Genomic DNA, 19,273 nt, shown 5'->3' with positions numbered 1-19,273 from the left:
CCAATATTGATTTAAAGTTTTATTTAAGGAACCCCAAACGCAAGTTAAATTCTCTTTTAAAAGTATTAAGACTGAACTAGCTTTCTGCTTCTTCTGCTGAGTATAGAACTTATTTAATGAAATGGAGCTTTCTCAATTATTTGATATGATGGATCATGCAAAGAAGATAATTCTGGCTAAATGGTTCACTGCTTACATTACCCATTTTCTTGCTTCTACTACGCCAATAACCTCAACAAGTCCCACTCTCCCACTTTACTTTGGGCTACAGAGGCCTGAACTTCAGTGTATACAGTCAGGGTCCCTCAGTGTGCATGGGAGGGCCTGGGAAGATTGATTGACATATGAAACTTAAGGACTTACCTTATAGTAACCAAGTCATTTCCCATAATAGAAAATGTTTAATACAATTTTACCTTCTTGGATTCTGTAAGTTTCAAAAAACTTTGAGTTAAGGAGTGTTATGATAAATGAACCTACAGTATTCTGGTGTTGTGTTTTAGAAGCTAATTTACAAAAATAAGGATGGAAGAAACCATGATTTCTGGTAGGAGGGCAGCTTAAGAGTCTGACAAAAGTAAATGTTAAGGGCTGAAAGAACAAATTCCTTAAAATATGAATCTAATGATGTAAACACATTTTCAACATTTGTTAACATTTATATTTCTTTTACTATTTGAGCAGGAATTTTAAATTTAATTTCCACTGTCCTTAAATATTGATCTCCAGTGAAAAATACATAGATATACTTCTGAAGATGACACTCCAATGGAAAGTGAATCCATTCTCAGCACTACGCAGCACATTAGTATTTATTTAGAGGATGTTTGAATTTATCAGTCCGCGTCAAGTATAAAGTGAATGGTGCAAACAAAAACTGTACCATTAGAACCTACGTGTAACAAATAGCATGTGGATCCACACCACCTGCCTGTATGCCCCTCTTATAATCCTTTCTTATATCGCAATAAATTAGATGTTTTGCTAAAAGTAAATATGTCACATGCAATAGCCAAGTAAATACTACATAAGGACATTCAGACCTGACAAATGACAGCAGGGTGGCATATGGTTAATTCTGTAAGTATATTGCTGAGTGCTTTCAAAATTAGCTAATGTACAAAATTCTCGACATAGTAGACAAAGAGTAACAACACATTGAATTTAAAGAAACAAAACTCAGGGTGGGATTCTGTCTTATTTTGTTTTGTTTTGTTAAAAACCATCTATTGAATTTAATTTTTAGTAAAGCAAGCATTACATTAATGCTTTAAAATTTTAAAATTCTCGGGGGGGGGGGGAAGTGTACATCTAAAAAGATGAATGGAAAATTGTGCTTTCAGACTGTCGTGTTAGTTTTCTCACAGGGTTAACCATTTCATCTTGCCATTGGACACTGGGAATTTCATCTAGGTAATGGACATATGTGCAGTTCACATCCAGGTCCTGCAAAAACCTAAAACTGTGTGCTTCACTGCATGTAGCAAAGGCACCTATGTTATTCTCCCTTTGAGCCAAAGTTGTGATCCAGTTTTCCTGCTGAAGACGAGCTTCCGCTGTCCTGCCACGCACACCCTCTCTGCTGAGCGGGACAGTAACTCACACGAGAAGGTGGAGGCGAATCCCTGCTGACGCCGGGAGAAGTTGCTCCGTGGACCATTTGAAGCAGCTCTGGACTGATCACAAGGGAAACCGAGCAGAACCGTGAAGCAGACAGACAGGAACAAAAGGCTATTCTGGTGTGAGGAGGAATCAGTCACTTCAGCTCCACAAGCAGATGCTGCTGCTGAACTGACAGGTGGAACCCACTCCTGCCGGAGAAAGGTAGAGTTTGCCGTTGGGGCAGACGCACAGTTCGTACACTGTCTGTCGAGGGTTGGGAGAGCTGGGTGAAGACGAGAAAGAGCCGGTGGGCAGATTTCCCAGCCGAATGGTGTCCGCATTCAAAAATATCTACGGGGGGAAAATTGCATTTTAATTCATTTTCGCTTTCTCCAGTCCTCGGAGCTTTACCACGTGGCCTAGTGAGAAAGACCACACAACAAACACTCTATTGGCTTAGCTGCCATGCTTTGTTGAGCAAATTACATTTCTAAGGCACAGCCCCAACCTCTACAGCTATCTTCTCTGAGACAGGGTGCATTCAGATGGCAAGTCCTCCATCTGAAAAAGCAACATTGTGCAATCTGCTTAAGGAACCCAGCCACTTACCCAATCACCGCAGAAAATTAATGATTTGACAGTCTCTCCACTTAACTTCTTAAATCATGCCTAGTTTAAAGAATATACAAAGACCTTAAAAGTCTCTTGTGGATCCCCAATGAGGCTTCCACACGCATGGCATAGGTCTTCCTGGAAATGAGATTACTGAAGGGAAGGGAAATTAATTTAAAAAAATGACTCTGGCCTAATTAAAAAGATACTAGTACTCCTAAAATCATGTTGGTGGACTGTCTAAAAGATATTCAAGGTAGAGCCAAAACCGGTTTGGCTCAGTGGATAGAGCGACGGCCTGTGGACTGAGGGGTCCCAGGTTCGATTCCGGTCAAGGGCATGTATGTACCTTGGTTGCGGGCACATCCCCAGTAGGGAGTGTGCAGGAGGCAGCTGGTCGATGTTTCTCTCTCATCGATGTTTCTAACTCTCTATCTCTCTCCCTTCCTCTCTGTAAAAAATCAATAAAAATATATTTTTTTTAAAAAAAGACATTCAAGGTAGATTATCTGCAGGATTAACACCAGATAATTATTAGCTATAATCAGGTTTGAAGTCTCCATGAAATATATTACTTGTACTCAACACCTACTTGGCTGTATCTTCTAACTTGCAAGATTACTTTACTTATTCCAAATCATGGACTTAACAATTTCAGGGGCAGTGATCGCATGGTTTAGACATGCATGGCGGAAGTCTTCTCCCCCCGCCCCACCCCCCAAAAAAATGTGAATCCTGAACTTGAATGAGCAAAGAAAAAACACTGTGAAGCTACTCCTTCATTCTACTGTTTTGTAGTAAATTACTGCCTAAACACATCTTTGGGTTACAGGGGAATCAGAGGATACACCATTTTCTACATATTTATCCTCACCCAGGTGTCATTCTTTTTATACTAGGACTCTTGAAATAGCTGCCTAATAGGCCCACCGAGCTGTCATTCTTGATCCCTTATAGTCTATTTTGCATATTGCTAGAGTAACTTTTTAAGAAATGCAGATCAAACCACGGCACCCCAGGGTTCAAAATTTCCTAATGGCCTCTGCTACACTTAACATCCTTATTCCTTTACCAAGACCCACTGGCCCTATGTAACCTGGCCTCTCTCTCTAACATCATTTCCTACCATTCTTCCTGCTCCAGCTCTTCCATCTTCTCAAATACACCAACAGAACTCTGACCTCAGGGGTTTTTATCCCCTACTTCTTTTGCCTGAAATACTTTTCTGCAGATATATACAAGTGGGAGGTGGATATTAACTAGGTGGTTAGAGAACAGGGGTGGAGAAAAATTTCCGCTGTTAGCCTCTTTCACATTTTTAAAATGTTGAAACACAGTAACTGATTGGCTATGCAAATGAGCCAGACATGTCATGTATATTTTAGATTTGGATGTGAGCATGTTTATTCAAATGTCTCTTCTACAATTGCCCTCTCAGAAAGGATTTGCCTAGCCACCTTACTAAAATAACACTAACCCATTCATTAGTTTCTCCTTGACAGTTCTGCTTTTCTTTATAGTAACCCTCCCCTCTTAACATTTATTGCATCTGTTCACTTATTGTGCTTCTCTTCCTTAAAAGTAAGCTCTATGAGGGCAGAATCTGCCTCTGGTTCCCGGTTTTGGAACAGTTCATAGAACCGTGGGAGTACTCGGTGTGCGAAATAATGCACCTCCTTCGCCTTGGACGTGTGTCTCCACCAAAGTCCTCTTCATTTGCTTTAACCTCCACAGACCCTTCCATGATGCTCCACGATGGAACGACTCCTTTTGTTTGGTTCTCCTGTAGCACTTTATTGTTATTACTCTTGTTTTGCTGATATCCTATATAATAAAACCCTAATATGTAAATCGACCAAACAGTGGAACAACCAGTCACTATGATGTGCACTGACCACCAGGGGGCAGATACTCAATGCAGGAGCTGCCCCCAAAAGGGAGGTGACTGGCGGTGGTGATCGGGGGGCAGGGCCAGCTGGCGGGCAGTGACAAGGCGGGTGCCAGCAGGGGCCCCAGATTACCCTGCCCACTGGTCACCCCACAGATCAGCCCTGATCACCGGCCAGGCCTAGGGACCCTACCCATTATATTGGGAACAGTCTCTCAGATTTAAAAATTAAAACCTGGCAAGGCTACTCTAACACTGAAAAAACAGGATGATGCAGCGATGACATGCATGGACACTGGCTTGCACATTTTGTGGTCAGCCCTGATTCTGACACTTATAACTGTGTGACAAAGCCAATTACTTAACTTCTCTCTGCTTCAGTTTTTCCACCCATAAGATGGGGAAAATGGTACTACTGCCTCAGAAAGATCATGTTATGTACTACTTTTTATAATCAGGGCAAGAAAATGTAGCTGCCATACAACAGCAAGATGCCTTTCACCTATATGAAAAATATGGTCTCTGTGCATGCAGCATCCTGGATTGTGAGAGGGATGTCCTACTGCCGGTTTAGGCCTGGCATCTACCGAGGGGTCCTGGATTGTGAGAGGATGCAGGCTGGGCTGAGGACCCCCCCTCCCATGCACGAATTTTGTGCACCAGACCTCTAGTTTATTATATTATTTTATAGTCATATTTATATTTTACTTTCCCTACTAAATTTTGTCTTTGAATGTAGGATCACACCTGAATATTTTCATAATTCCACGGTGTTTGATCCTGCACTTACAGTGTCCACATAATATGGTTGTTGACTAAATGGATTATAAAATAAATGAATGACTATATTAACAACAGTATCAAATTTAAGAAAGCATCATTACTCCTGGGTTAAGTGAGAGGAAAGAGAAAAAAAAAAAAAGGCCTTCTCTTTTAATTATTTCTAGATTTGTTTTACTGATGTAAAAGTTAGAAATATAAACCAGCAAAATAAAATGTCAATACATTTTTGGTTGTAGATGCTGGGCTTCATTTCTTCTGGCTTTTGTTTCCTCCTTGAGGGACATTAATGATCGTAACACATTGTTACATTAGCTGGGCTCTTTCCTGCATTTCTCCACAGGGGAGGAGGGAAGATGGCCTTCCTGGTTGAGTCTGAGAGAGGAACAGAATTGCAGAGCTCATCCCCCTTTCCTCACATTTATTTTAGGAGCTGGCACACTTGCAGACATTCTTAAGTTTTAAAAATATTATAGGAGCAAGCTCTGGAATGGTGGGGTTTGGGTCTGCATATTTGGAGGTGAGATCTCTGAAGACCTGTTAGGGCCGGTGTTTTGCCCAAGGAAACTTGAGACCTAGATGATAAACAGTGGAACATGGAAAGCTAAACAACATGTGGATAAGGAGGTCATGTGGGGTCTATCAAATGACTATAAGATATTGTGAATAGTTCACTTATGAGTAAACACAGAAATACTTGTCACTGGTTAGTTCTGGTGATTTTCAGAGCCTTGCTGACCCCGTGCTGCTACACTGGCTTTTATAGTTGGGAGCTCATTGTCTTTCCACTGCTGTAGCCTGAGGGAATGAATGCAGAGAGTAGCTGCTTTTATGCAGGAAGGGCAAGCAGGTGGCAGCCTTGGAAAGCAAGCACAGATGTAGAGACCTCATCAGTGGCCTTAGCCTTGAACCTTATGGTGGGTGGCTGGCCCACTTCAGCTTTATAGCACTACCCTCTAGCTCTCCTATCCACTTAGGGGCTGCTCTGGACAATATTTAGCTCCATGACAATACTTAATTCCATAAACTTCTGATATCCAAACTGTATCCTCACCCAAATAAGGGAGGCATATTTGATTAATAGATAAATTAAAATGAAGAGGGCCTTCAAAAAGAGAAAATTATATTTTATTGGCTTAGATAGAAAATAAGTCAAGAGGTGAAAGGGACAATATATATTGATTCTTTCAACCCAACATGGCTCAGCTTCTCCAGGCTCCTGCAGCATGGATGGGCTTGCTCATGGGCTTGCTCATATCTCTTTCTGTCTGCTAGTAATACTGTTCACTTTCCAACTTCTCAAATTGATATTTCTAGTCTATCTTGTCCTATAAACCATGTAATCCATTTGTTTGGAAACTCTTTCTGGTACTCAAAATTACACCCCTGAGGTTTTAACTCAAGGGCCATTGTGTTCTCTCCACTACGAATTCATTTATCCCATCCTTACCAGTTGAAATCAGACCTATTGCTGTAGGAAAAATATCAGTTTGCAAAATAAAAATTGTTTTCTCCTTCCTCTGTGATCTTGTAACATGTAACTACATCATTGCTTTGTATATACTATTATAACATGTCCAGCGTCCTTACAGCTATGATTCACATGGTCCACAGAGCTGAATTTGAAATTCCTTGTAACACTGTGAGAAATAACTGCATCTTCTACAATGCTGATTTTGAGTGTAATTTCATTTTACACACTTTGTCCATTATTTCGGTAACCTCAATGCTATGCCTGTTCTGATTTTAACTAGTTCAAAAACTACCTAAAGATAGATTTGACATATTTCTATATTGTTTAATAAATGATCAGTTTACCTTTCTGTGGCATAGTCAATGAAGCAAAGAGAAACATTTTTATATCATTTCACATTTCTTTGTAGGATAATTACATGTTATTTATTCTAATATAAAGTGCTGTGCCTTTCTACATCTTTGTTTTATTAATATAAAAATGACCACAGCTGAATACCTCTGAATATGATTTATTTATAGCATTTTACTCAATTCATAATTAAATGCCAACCTGTAATTGACCTAAGGAATCTGCTGATATTTTGAATAAAAGAATATCAGTAAAGTAGTGGGTAAGTAAGAAAAGAACAAATGCCCAAACCGGTTTGGCTCAGTGGATAGAGCATCGATCTGTGGACTGAAGGGTCTCAGGTTCGATTCCAGTAAAGGGCATGTACCTTGGTTGCAGGCATATCCCCAGTAGGAGATGTGCATGAGGCAGCCAATCGCTGTTTCTCTCTCATTGATGTTTCTAACTCTCTATCTCTCTCCCTTCCTCTCTGTAAAATAATCAATAAAATATATTAAAAAAAGAACAAAGATTAATAACCATCAATATTTCTTATGGGATGATTCACTATGAATAATTTGAATGAATTATTAGCATGATAAAAGCAACTCTTTAAAAGGGATGTGAGATAATTAGAAAGTTTTCTGTCTTGCTGTGGAAGACAAAGTATTGTAGTCTGTAATAGAAGTGGAAAGAACCCTAGAAGGTAATATGGATATATTTTTTATATGTCATAAAGCATATTTCTAGATCACATAAGTTGTAATAAGATGCTAATGTGTTCTGACAATGACTTTGTTTATAAAAATGAAACAAAATATATAATTAAAATGTATCTTGAATCAACAACTGAGATAATGGCATAAAAGTAAAAAAAAAGAATGTCTCCCTTTGATTCTATTAATTTATGCTCTCATCTTTACATCTGAAGAGGTAAAATGCTCCAGAACAGCTCTTAAATTAGCCTTCCATTCTTTTTCTTCTCAATTTAAACTTCCTAAGCTCATAATACAAAATAAATAAGCACACAAAGGAAGAAAATACTAAGGGAATTGATTGGCATAAACAGCTATACAACAGATTTAGCCCTTCAAGGGCTTTGGGAGTCACAGTAGAAATATACAGAATAGAATATGTATTATGTATAAGGCTTTGAAATAATTAAGGTAGAATTAAAAACAAACAAGCACACAAAAGAGAAACTACAAAAATGTCCGTGCAGATTTGAAAAAACAACAGATGAGAATCCTAGAAATGAACAACATAATTACTAAAATTAAAAGCTCAATGTAGGGATTAAGTGTGCGATAAGATACTGAAGAGGAACCTGGGCATGCAGATCTGAATAAATAAACAGAGTGGGGCACAGCGAGGCAAAGAAATAGAAAGTAGGAAGGAGAAGCTAAGGGATCTTAGGGCAAAACAATGCAAAGTCTTAGCCTTTCTTCAGAGTTCCAGAAAAAGTCCACAGAGAAAATGAGGAGAGGTACTACGTGAAGACATCTGCTGAGTAATTTGCCAGAATTGACAAAAATGTGACTCTGCAGACACAACAATCACATGTTTAGAGCAATAAGGTAAAGGGAATAAATGGTGTCTATTGCATTAGAGTGCAAGAGTGGAAGACCGAAGGCAAAAGGTTCTTTAGAGCAGACAGTGAAAAAAAGCAGATGGTCTTAAAGGAATGACAATAGACTTAAAGGAGATTCTTAGGGGAAATAAAGTGAACGGGAAAAACTATTAAAGAGGATCTCCTAACCCAGGAAATAACAATATGGTTAAATAGTAAAATAAATTTTTGTTTTGTTTTCCTTTAAAAAATATATAGGTACTATTTTTTTAAATATATATTCTTTTCATTGATTTGAGAGAGGAAGAGAAAGAAAGAGATAGAAACATCAATGATAAGAGGGAATCATTGATCTCTGCCTCCTGCACACCCCGACCAGGGATCAGCCAGCAACCTGGGCCTCTCCCCTGACCAGGAATTGATGACTTCCTGGTTCATAGGTCCATGCTCAGCCACAGGAACATGCCAGCTGAGCTAGGCATTACTTTTATAGAAACAAACATTCAAGGAACTTTTGCGAAAATGTTCTCAAGACCAAAATATAACTTTAAAAAAGATTAATTTATTCTTGATAGTATCTTGACATTTCGTATGTGTAGCTGCCAATTTTGAAACTACAGGAACTCAGATGCCCAATTTATTCTTGACATATGAATATCTTTCAATATAAAATAAATAGAGCTTTGACTTAAGAAAATAACATTAGGTTTACCAAATTTCATAATCAAAAAGGAGTATTAATATGGTCGTCATTGCTATCTTAAGAAGCAGCTCTCTCTGTCTCAGCTGGAACCATAAGCGTACACTTTGAGAGGAAGGACTCTCACCAGTAAAGAGCCACCCGCTACCCTGGGGACTCACCTCCCCCTCTGTAGACTGCAAGTGGAGCTCCTTCCTGCAGGTGGCCTTGAAGTCTCCTGCAGCAGCCCGCACCTGGACCCCTCGAGGAGCCTCCATTATCAAGGACCTGGTTGGTGACTCAAGCCTAAGGGAAAAACATAGGAATCCTTAAGAGTAAAAATAAAAAAATTATTATGATGGACTAAAAGATAACATTAGTCAACTAAAAACAAACAACTAGGTAGGAATAAATAAAAATATTTGCCATTAAAAAAAAAAAAAGCCAAATGACATTTATAATGATTTTTGATTGCCTTATTTATTTTTTGGCTTTTTATGAAATTATTTCTTGGCATCAGTTATTTACTCTCATTTGTAAAGTGATTTACTTAGCTTTTTTATGTTGTTTCCCTTCACAGTACACATGAAAGTAGGTCAGAAGTTTACTTGTTTAAATCTTTTATACATTTTCAATATTAATGATGGAGTTTTAATAAAGACATTTCTACAAACTGAGCATATAAATATCCCTCAATAAAGAGTCCTTATTTTGTGGCGATGAGAGAGCTTTAATAAAAATCATGAATATTGTAAACTGCCAAGCACACACAGTAAACATTTGTAAACTTGAACATTTTCAAAATACTCTTTACACTTCAGAGAAATTAATCAAAATGAAGAAATAAGACATTTCCTCCATCAACTGACTTCTGCTGGTCGAGGAAAATGTCCACAGAATAAATGACATTAGTCTGAGGAAGGAAAATTAAGTAAGGGATGATATACAAGTACAAGATGGACTACATACATGTTGAGATTGTAGTCATTCAAGATTGACTACATACATTTTGAGAAAAGAAGTGTTTAAGATAGTTGTGTCTGCAAAAGAAAGGTAGCTGGAAGGCAGTTTCAAAATTATCTTCAACTATAAAACTAGAGGAAAGAGCCAAAGAAGGCAGAATACAGAAAATAGAATACAGTCGTAAAACGCACTGGTGTGAGAAGATGCTGTACCCGCTGAATCGGGCTTTGGATAAGTGCTCTGCTCTGGGCTGCCATGACCTGTATTGCCTTGACCACAGGAACTCAGGACAAGAGTCCCCTCAGGCTCATATGCAACTGAGTGCTCACCACTCAGAGTAACTGGTTTACAGTGAGGCCCTAATCCAGAGCTGTTTTGTAGAGAGAACCACAGTAAGCAGTTTGATCAGCTCTCTCTCTCTCAGTTGTGAAGTTGAAAGTGTTATTGAGGGACTCCTGCCAGCACTTAGAAAAAAGTGATTTGGGCCTGTTCAAAAGACTTTTCTTCTTTTTTTCCACTCAGAAACCAACTTTGAAACTTCCATCCCTATGGGCCTCTTGAACATCTTCATAAAATCCCTGGCAGAGACCAGCCAGTGTGTCTCAGTGGTTGAGAGTCCACACAGGATCCAAGAGGTCAAAGTCTGATTCTGGTCAAGGCACATGCCCTGATTATGGGCTTGATCCCCAGTAGGGACTATGCAGGAGGCAGCTAATAGATGATGCTTCTCTCTCATGGATGTGTCTATCTCTCTATCCCTCTCCCTTCCTCTCTTTCTAAAAAGCAATTAAAAACATAGTTAAAGCCTGTGCTTAAAAAAAAAAAAAATCCCTGGCAGGAGTGAGGAGTGATAGTGATGTCAGGTTCTGACTAAGATACTTTAAACAAATATTTGTATGTTGTCTTTTTTTAAAAAAATATATTTTATTGATTTTTTACAGAGAGGAAGGGAGAGAGATAGAGAGTTAGACACGTCGATGAAAGAGAAACATCGATCAGCTGCCTCCTGCACATCTCCCACTGGGGATGTGCCCACAACCCAGGTACATGCCCTTGACCGGGATCAAACCTGGGACCTTTCAGTCCACAGGCCAACGCTCTATCCACTGAGCCAAACCGGTTTCGGCTGTTGTCTTTTTTAAAAAATACAAATCACACATTTTACAGAATATTTGTAAACTTGAAAAGGAAAATCACTTGTCATTTTTTATTCATAATTCTTTTACTTTGACACATTATTTAATTTCAAAATCTGAATGTTAATGTGTGTATTTTAAATTAATTTTCCTAGATACACCTCCAAATCTATATCACCTTAAACAGTATATCTGTGGCCCCTACTATTTTCATTTGTTAATTATTTATAATATAAAATGTTATTCTTTTTTAATATCTCAAGAAACATGATTTTAAATATGATGTTGCATGAAATAAGCACAAATTATTCAAGAAAAATGACCTTACATATAATAATATTATATGCAATAGACATTAATATTTCAAGAATAAAAGGATTTTAAGTATAATATTACCAAAACTGTACTAACATAGTACGATATCACAAAAGTTATAGGAAATATTAAAAATCTGCAACTAACAGGATTACTCCTATTATATTCTAGAATATTTTCCCCCTTTGGCTCTATTTTTGTTCATCAGTTTATGTTGTTCATTATATTCCACAAATGAGTGAGATCATATATTTATCTTTCTCTGACTGGCTTACTTCACTTAGCTTGATGCTTTTAAAGTCTATTTTGTCATATATGAGTATTGCTACTCCAGCTTATTTTTTCTTTTCCATTTGCATGGAAATTTTTTTCCATCCCTTCACTTTCATCCTGTGTGTGTCTTTTGTTTTGAGGTGGGCCTCTTGTAGACAGCATATACTAGTAATTGTAATATGACCCTAGTAATTGGGTCATGCTTTTGAGTCCATTCAGCTACCCTACAACATTTTATTGGAGCTTTTAATACATTTACATTTAGTGTTATTATTGAGAGGTACTTACTTATAGCCATTTTAATTCTGTATGGCTAGGTTTCTCTCTGTTTCTTCTTTTCAGCAATCCTTTTAGCATTTCTTGTAATGCTGGCTTGGTGGTGATGAACTCCTTTAGTCATTTTTTTTTTTTTTTGGTCTGGGAAACTCTTTATTTGACCATCTATTTTGAATGATAGCCTTGCTGGATATAGTAATCTTGGTCTCAGATCCTTTCTTTCCATTGCCTTGAGTGCTTCATGCCATTCCCTTCTGGCCTGTAGAGTTTCTGATGAGAAATCAGATGTCAGCCTTATGGGAACTCCTTTGTAGGTAACAGTTTTCTTTTATCTTGCTGCCTTTAAGATTCTCTCTTTGTCTTTAATTTTTGGCATTTTAATTATGAGATGTCTGGGTGTGGGTCTGTTTGGGTTCTTCTTGTTTGGGGTTCTCTGTGCCTCCTGAACTTGTGTGACTTTTTCCTTTATCAGTTATAAAGTTTTCTACCATTATTTGCTGGAAGCTGGTCCACCCTTGCTGCTTGACCCAGTCGCTGCAGGGAAGAAACATCTTATGTTTCAAGGGACCTGGCGTATATGGCATATGTTTGCTCCCCCTCTTAGCGCTATGTGTTTTAAACCAGGACCACCTCCCCAAGAAAGTTGTTTCCCCAGGTGGGGATTTTTCCCTGGATTTAGGGATTAACAGGACTAAGGAAGGGAATAAATCTGTAAAACCCCTTAACTAAGTGCCAGGCGAGTGGTTAATCACCCTAACTGTGAACAATCACGATTAAACTACATAATCTTTACTTAGGATAATCTCCTTTAGTTACTTCCTTGTAGCTTAACAGAACAGTAGAGTAGTGACCTTGGAATGGAGATAACTAGCCCTAACCTTTGAATAGAATGGATAGGATTAAACTCAACAGAACTAGATGGAAATGGGATTTTTGGCGAAGGTCAGATAAGAAACTATGGACATGAAACAAGGAACTGTAGGTCAAGGGAGGACCCAAAACATACCATGATGTGATTACAGAGGCATGCTTATAGGATCAAATGGTATAAATACAGATGTAGCAGGACAATAAAGAGAGAACCTGGCTATGCTGATCAACTGTCTCCGTGTTCTCTGTCTTCGCCAACTCCGTCCACACCTTTGGGAACCCCTGGACCTGCTGGGGCTGGACCCCAACAATTTCTTCAAATACCTTTTCTATTCCTTTTTCCCTTTCTGCTTCTTCTGGCACACCTACCTACTCTTCTAATATTGTTACGTTTCATATCATCCCACAGCTCCCTTAAGCTGTCCTCCTGTTTTTTAATTGTTGTTTTTTCTTTTTGGTTCTCTAATTGAATGAAAAAAACTCAACTTTGTCTTCTAATTCACTGATTCAATCCTCAGCTTCCCCTAATCTATTGTGTATTCATTCCAATGTGTTCTTTATTTGTGTTAGGTCATTCTTTATATCAGACTGTTCTTTTTTCATAGTTACTATAACTTTTTTCATACTGTTGAGCATTTTTAACATCATTACTCTGAACTCTGTTTCAGATAAATTTCTTATCTCAGCTTCATTTATCTCTTCTTCTGGAGAATTTGCTAGTTCTTCCATTTGGGGGTTGTTTCTTTGTTTCCTCATTTTGGTTGTCTGGGTTTGTGACTATGTATTCCGTAGATCCTCTACACCTCTCAATCTCTAGTGCAGGACAGTGTTAGAGGCTGCTTTTGACTAATTGGACCAGGCAAAGACTCAGAGCCTCCAGAGACCACCTCTGCCTACAGACTGATAGGATTCCAACTTGAATTTTCCCAAGGCAATCATCATCAGGTGTGGAGAGTTGTTATTTTTTTCCAACAGGGTGGGGCAGTTGTTTCTGCCTAGAGGCTAATTGTTACTTTTAAGCTCTTAAGTGGCCTCAGGGCAAGGTTTTTTCCAATAGGGTTATCCGTCTATCTTCCATCTTCCCCCTAGGCAAGACAGATGTCTATATGGGAAAGATGTCCTCCACTGCATGGGGGAATGACTCAACCCAGGAAACTTGGGGTGTCTGCCTTCTGAGCTCTATCCCCCCCAAGTCCCCAGTCCTGGGTTCTGCTCTCACAGCTCCTGTCTACTTCACCCTCCCTCTGCCAGAGCATAAGGTGGGTGGCTCCACAGGGAATTTTTGTGCTTTGGCCCTGTAAGAGGGTGCCTGAACTTTCAGCTGCCACTCCATGGCAGACAGTACCCCACTGCTTTTCACAGCTAGATGTTACCTCAGTTTGGTGCTGTCTGCTGGGAAGCCCAGCTTCGGGATTCGATCCCAAAGTTCTTGTGGCACCACCCTCCCCCCCCCCCCGGTCCCCCCCCACCCCCGCAAGGTGAGATATCTCTCCAGGACTTCAGTTGCTGTCTGTGGGTGCCCGGCCAGCCCTTTCCTACTTCCGCCCCTCCTACCAGTCTCTATGCAGTCTCCACCTGCGGTCCTTGGCTATCAGAGTTCTCTCCTGTGAGTTTTCCATTAATTATTTAGGAAGCCTTTCCGTATTTCAGTTGTAATTCCAGCTTGTTCCTGGGAGCATGTCCATGCAGCATTCTCCTACTCTGCTGCCATTTATTTCTAAATTGTTATGCTTTAAGTTTGGATATTATTGAGCCATTTAAACAGAAGTCAGATAAAAACTTAATAAAAGTGGATTAAAGTTCAAAAACAGATTATGAATCTGACATTCATGGAAATTCAATTCAGTTATCTTATAAAGTGGGAGGAAAAACACAGTTTCTTTATCAAATAATTGATAAGATTTAGTTTGTTTCTGAGGATAAGGGGTTAGAGTTATTACTCATATGTTTAACAGTAAAATGTCCATATTAAATGTGTACATTTTTTTGTAGCATTTTTCTACCATGTCTGACATTTGGGATTAGAGGATTAAAATATATTAAAGAATTCAGGGCTCTTCATTTATTCCATTTTAGTATTTATTAATTATTTAATCAGAATTTTTCATTACATTCAGGTATCCTTTGCCACTGTAGCCACAGAATAAGATGTTGGGAAAGAGGTGTTGTCTCAGATCATATAGGATTATCTACCTTTTACACAAAATTTGTGAAATATTGTGCTATGAAAATATAAGTAGGAAATTGTTAATTGATGTTAATCTTGTCATCAACTGTATTAAGGTGTAATAAATAATGTTATTGGCATGTAGTGACACCTTTAAACTATATAATTCATGTTGCTAGATTATCATGTTAATATAAATGCTATATGATTTAATGCCTGTACTTTATAATTATTTCAGGGAGAGGGATGTATAAAGTGGACATTTGATATTCTTTACTTGAAAATTCAAGAATTGGAGATATTCCTGGATAAAAATAAACTCATACATATATCATATCATGAAACTTCCAATATTTCACAAAGTAATGAAAACATGCAATAAAAATCCAGCAATAATCTCAATAGAATCTCTTGAAAGTTAAAACATTATGTCAAAATAATTGGAGGAGAAAAGTATGTTAGACAATTACCAGATTGTAAAAATAAAATAAAGTGGAAGAGTTTTTTAAAAATTAGAACTTAATCTAAAATTATTTATTTTTTTTAAAAATATATTTTATTGATCTTTTACAGAGAGGAAGGGAGAGAGATAGAGAGTTAGAAACATCGATGAGAGAGAGTCATCGATCAGCTGCCTCCTGCACATCTCCTACTGGGGATATGCCCGCAACCCAGGTACATGCCCTTGACCGGGATTGAACCTGGGACCTCTCAGTCCGTAGGCCGATGCTCTATCCACTGAGCCAAACCGGTTTCGGCCTAAAATTATTTTTATTAAAATGATATTGGAATTAGAAATAGAAATTGGATCATTAGAACACAATCTAAAATAGAAAGTATGAGAAATATCTGACAAATGTGCAATCATTTTGTGATGGAAAATACTAGCTTATTTAATAAATGTTAATAAACTGACTAACAATACTGAAGAAAATAACATTGGATCCTTAATACACTCTGCAGGAATAACTTCCTGTTTCATCTACTCAAAATATAAAAAGTAATAAAGAAATCACAGACTATAAAATTCAACAGAAACTTAGAAGAAAATTCATAACCTAATTTTCCATTTTTTGCATTCAAAGGAAAAAACTATCTACACTAATAAAAGAGAAAAATGGTAATTGGCGTACGGCGATACCGTTTTCATTGGCTAATCAGGGCTATATGCAAATTAACTGCCAACTAAGATTGGCAGTTAACTGCCAACAAGATGGCGGCTAATTTGCATATGTAGGCACAATGCAGGGAGGCGAAAGGGAAAGCAGGAAGAAGCCCCCTGCCACTTACAGTGATTGGAAACCCAGGGGGGAGCTAAGAGCTGGGGGGCAGGGCAAAGGTGGCCCTGGGGCCACTTTTGCCCTGCCCCCCAGCCATGATCGGAGAATCAGGCGCCTTTGCCGCCCTGGCCAGTGATAGCAGGAAGTAGGGGTGGAGCCAGCAATGGGAGCTGGGCACGGTCGAAGCTGGCAGTCCCAGGAGCTAGGGGTCCCTTGCCTGGGCCTAAAGCGGAGCCCACGATCGCGGCGCCCCCCGCTGCCACTGCAGGTCCCTGCTGCCTGGGCCAGACGCCTAGGCCAGAGGCGTTAGGCCTGGGCAGGGGCGGAGCCTGCAACCGCGGGGAGCTGGGGGTCCCCTGCCCAGGCCTGACACCTCTGCCGGAGGCCTCAGGCCTGGTCAAGGGGCCGATCCGGTGATTGGTGATCGGAGGGTGATGAGGGTCAACTCCTCTGGCTGAGGCATCAGGCCTGGGTGGGGGGCGGAGCCGGGGATTGGGGGGATATGATGGTCCCCTTGCCCAGGCCTGAAGCCTGGGTCAGAGGCGTCAGGCTTGGGCGGGGGGTGGAGCAAGCAATCAGAGGGAGATGGGGGTCCCCTGCCGAGACATGATTCCTGGGCCAGAGGCCTCAGGCCTGGGCGGGGGCCAGAGCCAGTGATCGGGGGGAGATGGGGGTCCCCTGTCCAAGCCTGACACCCCTGGCAGAGGCGTCAGGCCTGGGCAAGGGGCCGATCAGGCGATCGGAGGGTGATGGGGGTCAACGCCTGAGGGCTCCCAGTATGTGAGAGGGGGCAGGCTGGGCTTAGGGACACTCCCCCCCCCCCCAACACACACACCCAGTGCACGAATTTCATGCACCGGGCCCCTAGTAAAAATATAGAAGTGTTCATTTTAAAAGTATTAAATTCACAGCGTTGAATATCTGACTATTTTTGGTACCTAAAGATTATATAGCAGAGAAGCGTTACTGTTGAACTCTAGTCTGCTTGTTTTACCAAGTGATTCTGGATTTCATGGTTTTTACATAGCAAAGATGCAACAAGATTTTGCATTGAAAGCTGTTTTGCAGTTCTCAGATTGAAAATGAAAAGCCTCGATCTTAGAAGAAGCCTCAACATTCAGAGGCAAGAATTCAGAATTCTCTTAAAGTAAATCCCAGGATGCAATTACTAAACAGAAACTTAAGTAGAACTTAAAAATCATATATCTTGTTTTTGCTAAATATTTAACAAAGTGCCAAAGAAATAGTAGGCACTCATGAATTATTCGAGGTTTCAATGATGGCATGAATGGAGAACTGAACAGAAAAGTGTTTTAAGAAAAAAATTAACGCCAACTGTGACTTGAATATATAAGAAATTTTACTGTCTTATCATTTCAGGCTACACTGAGCTTTCTTCAGATGCAAATGACATTCTTTTTGTTTACTCCATTTTTTCTTGTTTTCTGCTCACTAGCACATGCCATTGTGGTTTCTTCTTTCACATTATCTCAAAGAAATTTCTAGATCAATTGTCTTTGTTTCCCCATGTTTGCAAGCTAATAGAAGCTTCTCATAATGTTGATTTGTTACTAACACTAGATAAATGTATAAATGCATACATAGAATGAAAGAATAAAAGGAAAGAAGGAAGAATGAGGGAGGGAAGAAGAGAGGGGAAGGATGGGGAGGAGAGGAGAAAAATACTACTTTCTTCTTCTTCTCTAATTAGTAGAACAATACCAGCAAAGTATTTTTCTCCTTTATTAACAAAATGTCTCAGAGAAAAATACTCATCTACTTAATAAATGGTGGCTTTTCCTTGAACTTAAAAATGATGTAAATTGGAACAACGTGTTTCCAGAGAGTAATTTTAAATTGTATTCATGCAAGAATAGAAACGATGAAAAGATGCCAATTACATCATTAAATATTAAACTCATTTACTGATTCCAAGTCAAGATTCTTGTCTTATTTTTGGAGCAGTTAATGGAACTTGGATTCAAACAATCTTTGGGCAGTGCACATTATATAATGGATTTCATTGCTTCTCACCACAGAGTGCAGAAACCCTACTGAACTGTAATATTTTACTTATAAATTAGCTTAAAATATAAAAGGAAGAACATTCATACATGAGTTATCCCAGGAAAATATGGCATTATCTCCTTATTCACCATTCAGCATGTTTTGTTTTGTTTTAGCTTTTTAAAAAACAGGCTCTATTGTAAAACAATTTCACCTGAAATTAAAAAAAAACTCAAAGAAAACTAACATGTGTAGGTTTAAAATGAACATGGAAACGTAACACAGAACTCAGCACATATTAAGCATTCATCCAACATCTGTTGAATAAATAAATTATATAAATCTACTATATTTCTACACCAAAATATTACCTATACTCTATAATAAATGCTTTGCGATATTCCTTTCTAAAGCCTTTTATTTTTGACAAAAGCAAAAGCAACCTGTCTACTTACTCCCCAAATTACCATTTTAATTACCTGCCCAACCATCCCACCTTGTTGCTTAAAATTAGGTGTCAACTAGGAGTGCTTCTATCGCCCTGAGAGGAAAATTGTCAGCAAAACTTGTAAAGATCTCAGACACTCTAATTTTAATCTTCAGTACACACACAAATAATTGAATAACCCCATCACTACTGTGCGTTGCTTATGTTTCAGTTGTGGAATTTAGATCAGTAACACTCATCTTGGGGGTTGCCAATCTGCTCTTAGCAACAGCAGATAAGCCTAGCTTAAGTCAGTCTTTAAATCACTGATGAGTAATTAGAAAATTAAAAACTAGGTACACTATATACTAATATAATTTCATCCACATTTCCCCTTACAAATTTTGAGACATACCAGCAAGGTAATTAAAATAGCAGGAGGTTCTTATTCCTCTTTGGGCAATATACTTTTCCTAACAACAAAGCATAAAAATGGGTACATAATTACTAAAATATTAGAAGTAAAAATGTTTCTTTTAGAACTTAGTACTTTAAAATTTTTTATTGAATGAATCATTAAACTCTGATATTTATATTAAAACAGTTCAAAAGCAACTGAAATTA

General features: G+C 38.8%; 1 protein-coding gene across 2 annotated transcripts in view; it reads right to left on the bottom strand.

The window, feature by feature from the left end:
• Positions 1-671: 671 nt before the first annotated feature.
• The window catches only part of SGCZ (sarcoglycan zeta), a 644,756-nt gene continuing 626,154 nt past the window's right edge, over positions 672-19,273 (bottom strand). For both annotated transcript variants that reach the window (XM_081085121.1, XM_081085122.1), the window contains 2 exons: positions 9,118-9,241; positions 672-1,953 (listed from right to left, as the gene is read on the bottom strand). In XM_081085121.1, the coding sequence (XP_080941247.1) occupies positions 1,762-1,953; positions 9,118-9,241 (316 nt within the window). In that variant the 3' untranslated portion in view covers positions 672-1,761. The remainder of the gene's footprint in view (positions 1,954-9,117; positions 9,242-19,273) is intronic.

This window comes from Myotis nattereri, assembly GCF_964212035.1.
Source record: "Myotis nattereri genome assembly, chromosome: 2".
Classification (NCBI taxonomy): Eukaryota; Metazoa; Chordata; class Mammalia; order Chiroptera; family Vespertilionidae; genus Myotis; species Myotis nattereri.
Note: the sequence above shows the minus strand (reverse complement) of the source record. Positions and strands in the feature narration are given on the sequence as shown.